At 37.8% G+C, this 12,770-nt stretch overlaps 1 protein-coding gene across 4 annotated transcripts in view; it reads left to right on the forward strand.

Annotated features, from left to right (window-relative positions):
- The window catches only part of MDFIC (MyoD family inhibitor domain containing), a 100,281-nt gene that overhangs the window by 8,079 nt on the left and 79,432 nt on the right, over positions 1-12,770 (forward strand). For 3 of the 4 annotated variants that reach the window (XM_019654773.1, XM_019654774.1, XM_019654776.1), the window contains exon 3: positions 11,795-11,917. The exons of the other annotated variant lie outside the window; for it this stretch is intronic. In XM_019654773.1, coding sequence (XP_019510318.1) covers positions 11,795-11,917 — 123 coding nt within the window. The remainder of the gene's footprint in view (positions 1-11,794; positions 11,918-12,770) is intronic. 4 annotated transcript variants of the gene reach the window in all.

Below are 12,770 nucleotides of genomic sequence, written 5' to 3' on the forward strand. Positions count from 1 at the left end.
TGATCTGAAAAAGAATTTTGAAGGCCTTGATCTCAGCAAACTAGATGGTAACATTTGCTGAAAGCAAGGATGAGTCAAGAAATTTGAGATGCGTGGAAAAGATTTGGAAGAATGAAGAAATCAAGAGGGAGTCCATTTGGGCCAAACAAAAGGGCAGCTCAGGAACACAGAGGGCTTAGCTAAGGGCAAATGGCAGAAGGGTTTAGTATACACGGTCAGCATGGCGGGTGCCTTTCTCCCCAAAGAGCATGCCGAGTCTTGGGAATGGAAGGAGGTCGAATGGAGATTTGGAATTGGTACAGGGTTGGAGGTTGGCATGGTGGAAGCAGTGAGGGACCAGGGAAGGGGATCTTGCATGTGTGGGGAGAGAGTGCTGGTACTATCTGATCTGGTGTTTCAGGATGCCTGGGGACCTAGGGAAGCCAGACGTGCAGCTGGCCGGTCACGGCCTCTGGTCAGCAAGAACCGAGCCTTCGCCTTGTTTGGTCAGTTCACATACAAGGACTTGATATACATGATTGAGTGACCTTTACAGGGCGACTGGGGAAGTTGGGGAATTTTTGGGTGTGTGAGGGCCTTTCCTGTTTCTTTGAACCTTATTTCCTGGATCTTGTTGAGGTGATTTCATGGAAAGGTCTAATAACAGTGTGCAATTATTTTACTAGCATATTTTTATAATAATAAAAGATTTAGGGAAAATATGGAAACATAAATTGACACAATTGAAAGTTATGCCATTTGCAAATGGAAAATTCGTTAGAACAACAACAAAAAAAGAGAAACCAACCAAATTGTCTTTGCAAGTTACTGTAATTATTCTACTGTATAAAGGCAGGGGGCATAATTTTTGTTTTTATTTCTACAAGTCTTTATTACTTTTTCAGTTTTTATTAAGGGAACGCTACTGCTGCAACCCTCCTGCTAGCTTGATCAGCCCTGTGCTTATGTACCAGTGTTTTGGTTCCTTCTCTCTCTCTCTCTCTCTCCTTTTTGCTCTGTCTCTGCCTTTGTTCCCCCTCCCCCTCTTGCCATTAATACTTTACTGAAGTTACTTAAACTTTTGATATTGTTTTTACAGTAGCATACATATCCTGAAGGAGGTAATCTTTTACCCTTAAGGTTTTGAAATTGAGTTGTATTTTTGTAGATTCTAATTCTAATCACTTAGGGTTCACTAAGTAGGAACTATGCAAAGAGTTCTGTTAACATTAATTTCGTTTGTGGTTTCTACTTGCAGTCCACTTCTGTTTTCATATTTACACCCACATGATCTGAAGTAAGATGATTCATATACATGTGCTCTTGTGCCTTAGTTTTTAGTAGTTTCACGAATAAAGTCTGAAATACTTTTTCATGCTAGCACATTTCATTTATTATCAACATTTGTTTGAAGGGGAAACCCTGTCGACAAATATTTTTTTGTTTGCCTGTCATGTGCAAAGTCTTGCGAAGAATAAAAATGTTTACTACATAGTTTTGCTCACAAGGAATGTGTTAACTAGGTGAGAGGACGAGATGTAAATATGTGCCAAATTAAATTGTCTAAGTTTCAATTCAAGATTACCACAAGAACCAAATGAGGGATGGGTTTATGGCCCATTGCCAGCTGACGGGTCTACACAGTGGAGTGTACAGACTTAGACGCTGAGAGAGAATCTCAGGGCAGCAAAAAGCACTTGGTTTTTGTCTGGGTTGGACTGCTAGTGGCTCCAACTGAGGAATACACAGCTTGTAGGTGTCTTGTGTTTGGATTATGTATAATTGAGCGCTAAAAATAAGGCAACTTGTGGTTGAGCGGGTGGCAGGTCCTCTGAAGGGAGGCGGCAGAGTACAAAGGAACCAGCGTCCTCCCATCACTTTTTCTATTCCAAAATATAGTCTTTCTGCTCTTTGTCATAGTGGATCAGCCCTTGATCGTTTGGGTCTCTATGAACATAGACCTACTCTGTTTTTATTTCTTCCATCACCCAAACAACATGCAGGCTCTGTAGTTAGCTTTTCTGAGGGGTTTTACTATTTATTGCCCACTGAGAGACAAGGTGAAGTGATGGAGCGTAAGAAAGGTGTAGAAGTTTACAACATTAATATAAGGACAATGTTAAAATAACTTTATTGGTTTTTCATCGTATGCAAAATGAATTTAATACTGAGCTAAGGAGTCCCATATTCAATCTTTGTGTTAGGAAAAAATTTCTGGCTGGAGGAAAAAAAGGTTGGAGGCACTGGTAGTAGGTGTGGAGAAGGAAGTACCGATTTGAGAGAAAAGGGGAAGTTGTAACTAACAGGCTCTCGTACTTGATTACCTTGGGGCATGAGAAATAAGGGGAAAACAGAGTTGAAAAGTGATTCTGTGAGTACCATTGACCGAGATACAGACCACAGTTGGAGAAACAGGTGGGACAGATGAGAAGTGGACATGAATTTTAGGATTCTGTGCTTGAGTTGCCAAAGATATATTTGTGTAGAGTTGAAACTTCAGATCTGTAGGTCAGGACAGGAATCAGTGTTACAGTAATGGATATACAGGTTATCCTTGAAATGACTGAAACCTTGGGCGTTAATTAGATTGCAAAGACTGCAGGGCCAGCATGGGTTGGTAGTGCCAAAGGAGAACCCCAAAAAGGCGGTATTCCAGAGAGGTGGCCCAGAAGGCAGGAGGCTGGGTTAGTGAGTTAAATGAGGGGCGCCTGGTTTGGGCTGTTAGGGAAAGTACCGGTGAGGACACATCCCCTGACTTCTAATCCGTATCCATCGTTCTGAAGTCCGAGAAATCAATTTCAATATACTTCTAAGCTCTTATTATCTTATTTGTGGCCTCACCACTATTTGAAATGTTCTTCTCCATCCTCTGTCACTTATTTATTTCAAGATCAGATACAAATTATATCTTTGAAATGCCCTTACAGATTAAACAGCCCCCTTTTGTTCATTTCTGATTTCCATTGGCCTTCATTTTTGTTAACCAGAGAACTTGGGAAAGAAAGCAGCTTTGAAAAAATCACTTGGTATAACTGAGAAGTAACGGAAAAGTTTTTTAAAATTGTGGCACTTGTAACAGTGATCATGTTAAAAGACTAAAAAAGGGTGTGTGCCATCATTTCAAAAAGGGGAAGAGGGTAGAGTCCTCAATTCCTTTTGGTAATGGGTTAATTGACGGCTAAGTAAGGGGTGTGCTATAGATTAGGCATCTCTGGATTCCAGCAGTCAGTAAGAAAACTTTTCATGATAGCTTTCTAGACAAGAGTAAGAGGACTGGTATGCCTGTAAGACTGACTAGAATGTGACTGAAAACCACGGACTGGATTGAAGGTATTTAGCACTGGGAAGATAAAGTAAAAAAACATGACATATTTTCTAATGTGAGACTTTCACACGGAGGGAAGATTAGACTTTGATTGCAAAGAGCAAAATATGATGAATCAGTGAAAATTATAGGGAAGTAGATTTTAGACAATTGTGAGGAAAGTCTTTGAATAATTAAGTAGCCCTATGTGGAGTAAGCTGTCTTCTCCTTGGCTTATTCTTGGGGATGCTGGATGTTGAATGTTTTCATATGAATTCATGTTATCAGGTTGGGTGAAGAGACCTTTATGAGCTCATGTAACTCCAAATTCCATGAGCCTGTGAGTGGTTTTAGCAATGAGTGTACTTTTTTTTTGTAAAAAGAGCACAATTGAACCTGTATTTAGAGCCCTGATTTATTGAGATATTATTTAAACTATTCCTACATTTTGTACCTATCATTTGCATGTTCATATTCAACTGCATATGCATGTAATTTTGTCATTGCTTTCCACTTTGCTGTGTGTATAACCCACTCTTCTCTACCCACTCCAATCTGTAAACTAGTTGAGTCCATGTCATTTTTTTTTATTGTTTTGGATCTAAATATACCATAAACTTCTAAAAGCATAAAAAGCCCTTTGAAGGAATGCATTTTAGATTTTGCTCAGTCTTATTTTTCAAAATATTGGTAATAATTCATTGATTAAATTGATTTAAGCATTAATTCCATTCAACAAATATTTGTAGTGTATCTGTGGTTATATAATAAAATAACTTTTATTTATACAATATGAAATTTTATTTATCTGCGTATTTATCTGTTAAAAATGCTTTGATTATCTCAACATGTTTTTTAGATAATGAGATTTTAATCCATTTTAGAACCTTACACAAAGCAGGTAGGTTTTCTTAAAGGTCATTCGGCTTGAGGGACTTTTTAATTTTTTTTGGATCAGTGAAGAAGTAAAATTCAAGAGCCTCAGGTCTTCCTGAAAGCTGCCTTATCTTTGGTATTTCAAAGGTTACATTTGGGAAGCATTTGTAGATTTCCACATTGTTCTGAGCCTCTGGGAAATACAGACCCAGATTTTTTACTTTTCCCAGAAATTTTGTTCTCAGATTGCTTGAGATTTCATAAACTGGAATACACATAGATCATCTGAAATAATTCTGGTCTTTGACTGGAAGAGTAAAAATGCAATTGTTTAAAGAAAGAAAAGTTTTTAACAAATAAAGGAGATATAAATATAGATCGCACAGCAATAAGTATACAAATTACTGTAGATTACAAATAATCTGTCCTAAATAATCATCAAAATATTTAATTGAAGTAGATGAGATCCAACATGCAAAAGTCCCAAAATTTAAGCACAAAGAAAGTTGCTTGTACTTCTTTCTATAAGAAATAAGTGCATTTTACACTGATTATGTTTTATGGAGTTTTATAAGATTTTATAAGGATATCTGTCAAGTGTTGTCATTTATGTTAGTCTTTCATGAAGTAAGCAAATAAAGTATGGATAACAAATAGAAAATGTATTTAATGATTAGTTCATGCATTTACACATCCCTCTGTCTAGTTCAGCAAAATATTTGAGGTAGTTTTTAAGAGTTTTTAAAAAAGATTAAAATAGAATAATGAAAATAGAGGTAGCCTAGGAGATCCAAACCTGGGAGAAAATTAAAATGTATAGACTTAGACTGTGGGGTCAAACCCACTTATTCAATTTTGTCTGTAAGTTTGAATAAAAAAGAATGTGTTCTTTAATATGATTTTCATTGTCCATGAAGCAAAAATAATTACATACAGCTTGTTGGAGGAAGCAATAGTTTTCCTTATATTAAGTCTGGAAGCAGATTTCTTGCATGGTTTTTCACTTACAATTACTGAATAGATACTGCCCTCAACAGCCTCCCTCTGATAAGTTTATAGCAGGTTTTTAAAAGGTGCTTATTGCAATAGCACTTACTAATAGCAAATGTGAATGAGCCCCTATTATATACCAGATACTCTGCTTTCCAGGCATGATTTCATTTCTTCCTGCACCCACCTTATGAGGTAGGTACTGTTGTTATTCCCATTTTACAGATAAAGAATCTGCTAAACATTAATTTGCTCAGGACCCACATCGTCAGTGGTGGGCCCAGACATCATGGTTTCAGATCCTGTGCTCTTAACCACTTCTCCAGTGCCAAGCACAATTTAGGGATAGTTTTCCATCCCAGAGACCCTAACGACAGTGTTTTTATGATCAGGAAGGATTCAGATATCTGGACTTGTAGATGACAGAATTGACCCTATTCCTTGGAAAACCTTGGGGTGTACAGAACTCTATACTATATTTGAAAGTTCATCAGTAACTTTGACAAGCTAATTTGATCCTATGCAGCGTTCCTAGGTTCTTCTGTTACTTTATCTGTTAAAAGCGTTTAGCTCTTGAGGTATGATATTTGCTTGATTACAAACTGATGGAAAGAATATCCATCTTCAATAGTTTGAATGGTTGTCTTATAGAAAAGTTTAGCCTTACTATTTCTACCTGCAATGGGCAGAACTGGAACTAGTTATGAATTACCTGACAGCCCATTTATGTTCAAAATGAAGAATAACTTACTAATGAACCATACTGACCAAGAATAGAACGTGTTCCCTTTCCTTAGAATTTTGGGGAAGGGCTGAGCACTGCAGTGGGGTTTTCTACCCTGGGTAGACATTAAATTAGCTGAACTGAAAGATCCTTTCCAATTCTAGGTTTTAACATCCTATTTCCAACTGAGTATCTCTGAGACCCACACTGTATTCTCCTCAGTACAACTGAGAATGTTTTCTTCCTTATATCGTTCATAGTTCTGAAGATCAAGTAAATATTATATGTTAAAGTCCTTTGAAAATTGCTACTACTATAATTATAAAAATTCATTAATCCTTTTAACAAATGAAAGTATTTTATTTTTTATTTTTACTTATTTAACAACCACCCACCAGCTGAGTGGCTACTACATGACACATGTAATATTTCACATACATTATTCAATTTACTTGTTTTTAATGCTCTTAAAGTTTTCTGTCTTGTTAATCACCATTGAATTATTTTATTCTTCTAAAATAAGTAAAATAATAAAACTCACAAAGTTTCATAAAATAAGTAAAACTCACAAAGTTTTAAGTTTAGATAATGCCAGCTAGGTAAAACATTACAGAATTTTAAATTAAGTGGAAATTCTATTTACCTGAATCTTTCTCATTATCTTTCAGCAGGAATAATCGAGATTGGAGAGAGATTGCTTCTCACCATTCATGCCCTTCTTTAGAAAAATAGCAAAAAAAAAAAAGAGTATTGATGACTGTAAGATAATAAATGACTGTAAGATAGTCATTTCTGAATAGGACATATTGTATTTAAATTCATCGTGTAGCACTCTCTTTGTCCTTTGATTCTTTTGCTTAATTCATGCTTGTCACTCTCTTTGAGAATTAATTCAAATCCAGTGCCTTACAAAGGCTTTTCTGTGATTCCCTCTACTCCATTCTAAACACCGTTCTATGTGGATATGAAGTAGTGGCTCTATTGTTAGTCCTTGCGCAGGGTCAGAATGTTACAGCCAAGAAGAGGCCTCTGCAACCATCCTCCACGTCTTCATTTCCCTCTGAAGAGAATGAGGCCAGTCCCAGTCACACAGCTGGTCGGTCAGTCAGTCTTACGCCAGAATTATCACCCAGGCCAGTTTGCATCACCTTCTGTTTCGTAGTGGCTTGATTGTTTCACACATATGTTTGGTTTCCCCAGCCTAGATGATTGTTGCCAGAGACAAAGCTGTATTTTCTTCATCCGAAGATTCTTCTGCACTTCTGTAGGCAGAGCCCTCACGCTAGAAAGCCTGGGTGTTACCCTTTAGAAGCAAATGCCAGTGGTATACGACTGTCTTCTGGTCTAATGCTGTTTTCAAAGTGTCTTCACTTTTTATTTTAATATTTAAAACATATATTCATGTATTAGCACAACTGATTGCTATATGTAATTCAGGTTTTGTAGTCTCATAGTTGGCCTGACCTGGAGACAAAACTAAATACCTGTGCATTAATTAGTGACTAGATAAAATTGTATTTTCTGATTACTTGGAGCACTGTGCCAAGATGATGAGAAGCAAGGTGTGTATCTCAATATTTGATAGGCTCTTCTAAGTTTTCTCTAGACGGTTTAGTACAGAAGTGACCTCCAATCTGGTCAAATATAATGGCATCCCTCTTTCCCCACACCGCCCAAATTTGGACTTCTGAGGTTGGGACCTATGCCTCATTATGTTTAAAGAGCTCAGAGAGAGAGAGAGAGAGAGAGAGAGAGAGAGAGAGGGAGGGAGAGAGGGTGAGAGAGAGGGTGAGAGAGAGGGAGAGAGACAGAAAGGGAGAGAAAGGGAGAGAAAGAAAGGAAGAAAAGGAAGAAAAGAAAGGAGGGAGGGAGAAAAGAAGGAAGGAAGGAAGGAAGGAAGGAAGGAAGGAAGGAAGGAAGGAAGGAAGGAAGGAAAGAAGGAGCTAAAGAGAACTGTTAGCTTAAAAGAAATTCATAATTGAGACGATGAAGGCCCCTTTGAAGAGAGAATTGTGTTATGTTGGGAATGAGTGCTTGTTGGATGTCTATAGAGAAACCTTGTAGAAAAGGAAGTGCAGACTGATGACTTCATGATCATTGAGATCACATGATTGCCTACAGGATATTCCATTCAGGCCCATGTAGTAACTGCATGGCAAACACAAAGCTCCATAAGTCTAGAAAGGAATTGATTAAACCAGGACTGCTGTGGCCTCTGCTTTTGCAATTCAGAAGTGACACAGCAAACTATAGTGATTACAGAAATCTGCTATTAGAAACTGCTATTTCACCACTGTAATGAGTAGTAGCTGACTTTACCCATTCAAAGTTGTAGTAAGGTTGGTTCTATGGCTGGACAGCATGGTGCCATCTTACAATTGTCTATGATCAAATCTCACTCTCCCTATTTTTCTTCAATGTTAGATGTAACTGTGCACCATTTATGAGGCTGCTATATAGGTATTTCTTAAATATTAAAAGAGATGTCCATAAAATAATGTACATATATTAGAAAGTCACAGAACAGTCAGTGGTCACAGAAGTTTACAGAAGTGGAGAGAGTTGGAAAGTCAATTTAAATTTTATACGGGGAATGTTTTTCTGAGCCTTGCTTTGGGCTCGGTGCTGTGGGTCATAGTAAAAGCCTGACACCTACTTTTGAGCCAAAACATTTAGTTTTCAAAGGAGACAAAGTTGGATAGACTGATGATTGTAATTTGGTAGTAATTCTATATCCTTTATTTCTTGATATTGAGACAGAGAACGATAGTTTTTCTTTTTTAATTTGAGAAGTACTCTGGGATCATCTAATTCAAGAATTTAGTCAAAGAAGCTTTAAAAAACCTAATAAACTATTTCTTAATAAATATTTAGAGCAGGAAGAACTTTATTTTCCTCTTAGTAGTAGGTCACTATTAAAGCCGTGTGTATATGGACCACATGACGATTTCGTTTATTCAGTGGAGAGCTGAGAGGTTCTGTGTTTAGCACTTGAATATTGGACATGCTTCAAACATGAGTCAAGTGTATCTAGAGGCTTTATTCATCCCTATTTTTTTTTTTAGTCAGCAATGCTACATAATGCCCTGGTTCCGTGAATTAATTTTAATGGAATTAAACTTGAACAGCTCAAAATTATATAATTAATTTTATTCAGCTTCTATTTAAGGTTCTAATTGAATCAAGCCTACCAGCATGACCCCTGGCGGCAGGCAGTTACATAACAGTAACAGCAGTAAGGCTGGGCTCTGCCAATGAGAACGTTCATGTGTACAAGCAAGTTTGTATAAAAAGTCTTTTCTGATCATCTCAGAAAGGCCTTGAGTTGACTGTAGTAGTGGAAAGATTTCTGAAGTGGTTTAAAAAAATAAAGATTTTAATTGAAAGTAACATATCTCAGGAAGATCATTTTCTCAATGATAATGCTGAGTAAATGTTATATAAATCTAGAACATATTGGTTTAGTATGCTTACAATTTATATTTTACTGCTATCTGAATATGGTTTTGCTTTCCAAAAGTACTTAGCATTGGAGATCCTATTTTTTTGGAGCTCTTAGCCTTTGGTCTTAGTCCTAAGTGGGTGTCCATTTATTTTCATGTTTTTAAATGTGTTTCGTGGCAGACTTTTCAATCGTTGAGAAATCCCATGGCACATGAGAAACTTTTGCATGTGCAGACATTTTTTCATTCCACTGGGAATGTTAATACAGTTGACTAACAACTTCTGTTTGAATCTCTTTCCTTTCCCTGCTTCCATGGCTTGACATCATCTGTTTCTCTTCCTTTTACTTGTACAGACACAACTTGATACACTTCTTTTAATATACCCACTCTGTTGGTGAGCCTAGTCATTTGGATGGCTTCTGAAATCAAGTTTAGGAAGATGACTGTTACTAGCTATAACTTTATTTGTGACTTGAAAAATCAGATATCCAACACTATAGTCGTCCACTAAACTGTAAACTCCATGAAGGCTTGGGCTGCGTCTCGTAATTCATTGCATCCCTCTGCCTAGCACAAAGCCTAAACATCTATGTATAAATATATAGTTGTTTAATAAATGATTTCCCCTGGTCTCCAGATTTTCCATGTCAAATCCCGACTAAGAGAATTCAGCCATGTCTAATCCAATCTTCCCAGTTATGTGTGCACACCCCTAGTTATTTTCTCACATGTACCCTTTTCCCGTCTTGTTATCTAGCTGATCAAACTCTGTTCAAGTTCTCCCTGGACTGTACCAAGCCTCCCTTTCGTTTCCCTTCCTCTGCTCTCCCTGTTAGACATCCATACTCCAGGATATAAGTGCAGTAGAATCACGTGACACCCCCCCCCACACCCGCCAATTGAAATACAATCTTTGGTGATGGGGTCAAAGAATCTTTTGAAAAAGCCTCCCAGGTGAGTTAAAGTGAAGTCAGCATTGAGAACCATGGCTGTGTACAAACATATTAAACTTCCTCGTGCATGGTTCTGATTAGGCAATTCATAAAGCTTCAGTGGCTAGTGGCTACTTTTACTTACTTATCTTGCTTTTAAATTAGGTCTAGCTTTCTCACCTTGGCATTAAAATATCCATTCTATGTCTCTATTCAAACCTTTACTGTCTTCTGTCCTAGTGCCCCTCTCAAAGCACTTCAGTGCAAAGCTGGAATCTTTCCCCGTGTCTGTGGAGTTTGCTCATGCATTTCTTCACCTGGGGTGGAAATTCTCCTGTCTCTACTTTTCCAATTTCCACTAATCTTTTTTTTTTTTAATTTAAATTTTTTTTTAATTGGGGAATTGTGGAAGTGGAACAGTGTTGGGGAGTTGGGGAAGGGGAACAGCCAAGTTGTTGTCCTTCAATCATAGTTGTGGAGGGCGCAGGTAGCTCAACTCCAAGTCCAGTCACCATCTGGCTGTCCATTGGCAGCTCGCGGCCACTCAGCTCAAGGTGGCGTGTTCAATTTTAGTTGTGGGGGTGCACAGCCCAACATCCCATGTGGGAGTCAAACCAGCAACCTTGTTGTTAGGAACACATGCTCTCACCAGCTGAGCCATCCTGCCATCTGTTGGCAGCTCAGCAGCAGCTTAGCTCGGGTGCAGCTCACTGGCCCATGTGGGAATTGAACCGGCAACCCTGTTGCTCAGAGCTCGTGCTCTTAACCAACTGAGCCGGCCGGCTGGCCCCCCACTAATCTTCTAAAGACCATCTAACATACACCTTTTTCTATAGGGCCTTTCTTGAGCTCTGAGTCCTGATGAGTTTCTTTTTCTTCCTTTGAACATTTTTACAGCTCTGTACCTCTCATAACATGCATTTTGCCTTGTGTTATAGTTTTCTTTTTGCTTGAGTTTTGTTCCCAGTAAGATGCTAATTTTCCTTAATTATGGACTTTGCCCCTGAGAACCCAAAAACCCACATGTAGATCCCTCACCCTAAACACCCTTACTCTCTGAGACTGTGTAACACATTCCTTGACTTTCCCAAGTTTCTGTGGAGAGAACTCTGTAACTCCTCCCTTCTCATTCATCTGTAGTCTGGCTTTCATCTCTACCACTCATTAGAATCTCTTCTTCTTTGGTGTTTTCCCTACTGCCCCACCCTCCACATGTGTGGACTCGCTCACTTTCATCCTTGATTGTAACCTTTCCACATTTCTCTTTTATAGCAGATCACTTACTGTGTCCGATTATTTGCTTACAATAATCTTAACAGATTATTTTTACAGTAAGCATCTCTGTTTCTTCAATGCTGGGCACATAGTGAGTGCTCAATAAATATCTGTTATTGGATCAATATGTATGCAACAGTCAATAGAGGTACCACTCCTAGTTTCTTAAATTATGGCAGACTGCAATTAGAAAAAAGTCTACAAAATGAAAAAAAAAGAGAAAGATATGTAACATTTAATAACAATAAATATATGTTTTTTTATTCAGAAAAATGTGATAAAGAAAACACTGAGAAAGACGTAACTCAAGCCACCAATAGCTGCTTCACACATGGAGAAATGCAAGACCAGTCTGTTTGGGGAAACTGTTCCAATGATGAACTCATCAGAAGTAAGTGTTTTTAGAGAAAAATGGAGTGATTTGAGGATATGACTGTGATAATATACTCTGAGTTAATTGTACCATATAATTTTGCTGGAAATCTAATAAATCAGAGTTTTTCTAAAAGTGTTTTCATGAGTATTTTAAAATGTAGGGCTAAAACTAGGGTATAAATAATACTCTGTCTATTTTCATTCTTTCTTAAGAAAGGAAGAATTGACCTGTAAATTTTGGACTTAGTGCTCAGAGAGATTTAGACAACTTTTAATTCCTTCTTGAGCGGTGACTAAGTAGAAGTCAGACAATTCTCAGTATAAGTGGACTGTGACACTAAAAAGATAGAAAGACAGAGCTAAAGGACAACAAGTAGCACTGTGATAATGCCACTGTGGTCCCTGTTCTTTTAGCCAAATGATTCCAAACTTTGTTTTAAGTTAACATCTTTATCTCTACGTGGTTTCTTTTTATTCTCTTACTCTTCCTAAGACTGTTCTGCAGAATATATACAAAAGCTTTGGTGTATTTTTGTTTTACCCTGGGAATATCTGGAAATTCCAGGATCTTTGGGTGCCGTTCAAAATGCTGAGTGATTGTCAGGCTATCCTCTGGAGCCCAGGTTCTGGTCGCTAAGTTCCCCCAGGTGAGTTCGAGAAGAATTTGCCATGGAAAGAATTATTCTGTGCAGTGAAAATATAAGTATAAAGATCACTGCTATGCCATACCTGGACGGACGTCAGAGTAAATCTGGAATTCTCATCCATGGTGGTAACCAAGTTACCATGTCATATTCTTATTCCCAGAGTGGACAGAGGAAAAGAGTTCCTTTCTGAAAATCAAGTGTTTTTTGTTTTTTTTAATTTAG

Source organism: Hipposideros armiger, unplaced genomic scaffold (genome assembly GCF_001890085.2).
Source record: "Hipposideros armiger isolate ML-2016 unplaced genomic scaffold, ASM189008v1 scaffold_230, whole genome shotgun sequence".
NCBI lineage: Eukaryota > Metazoa > Chordata > Mammalia > Chiroptera > Hipposideridae > Hipposideros > Hipposideros armiger.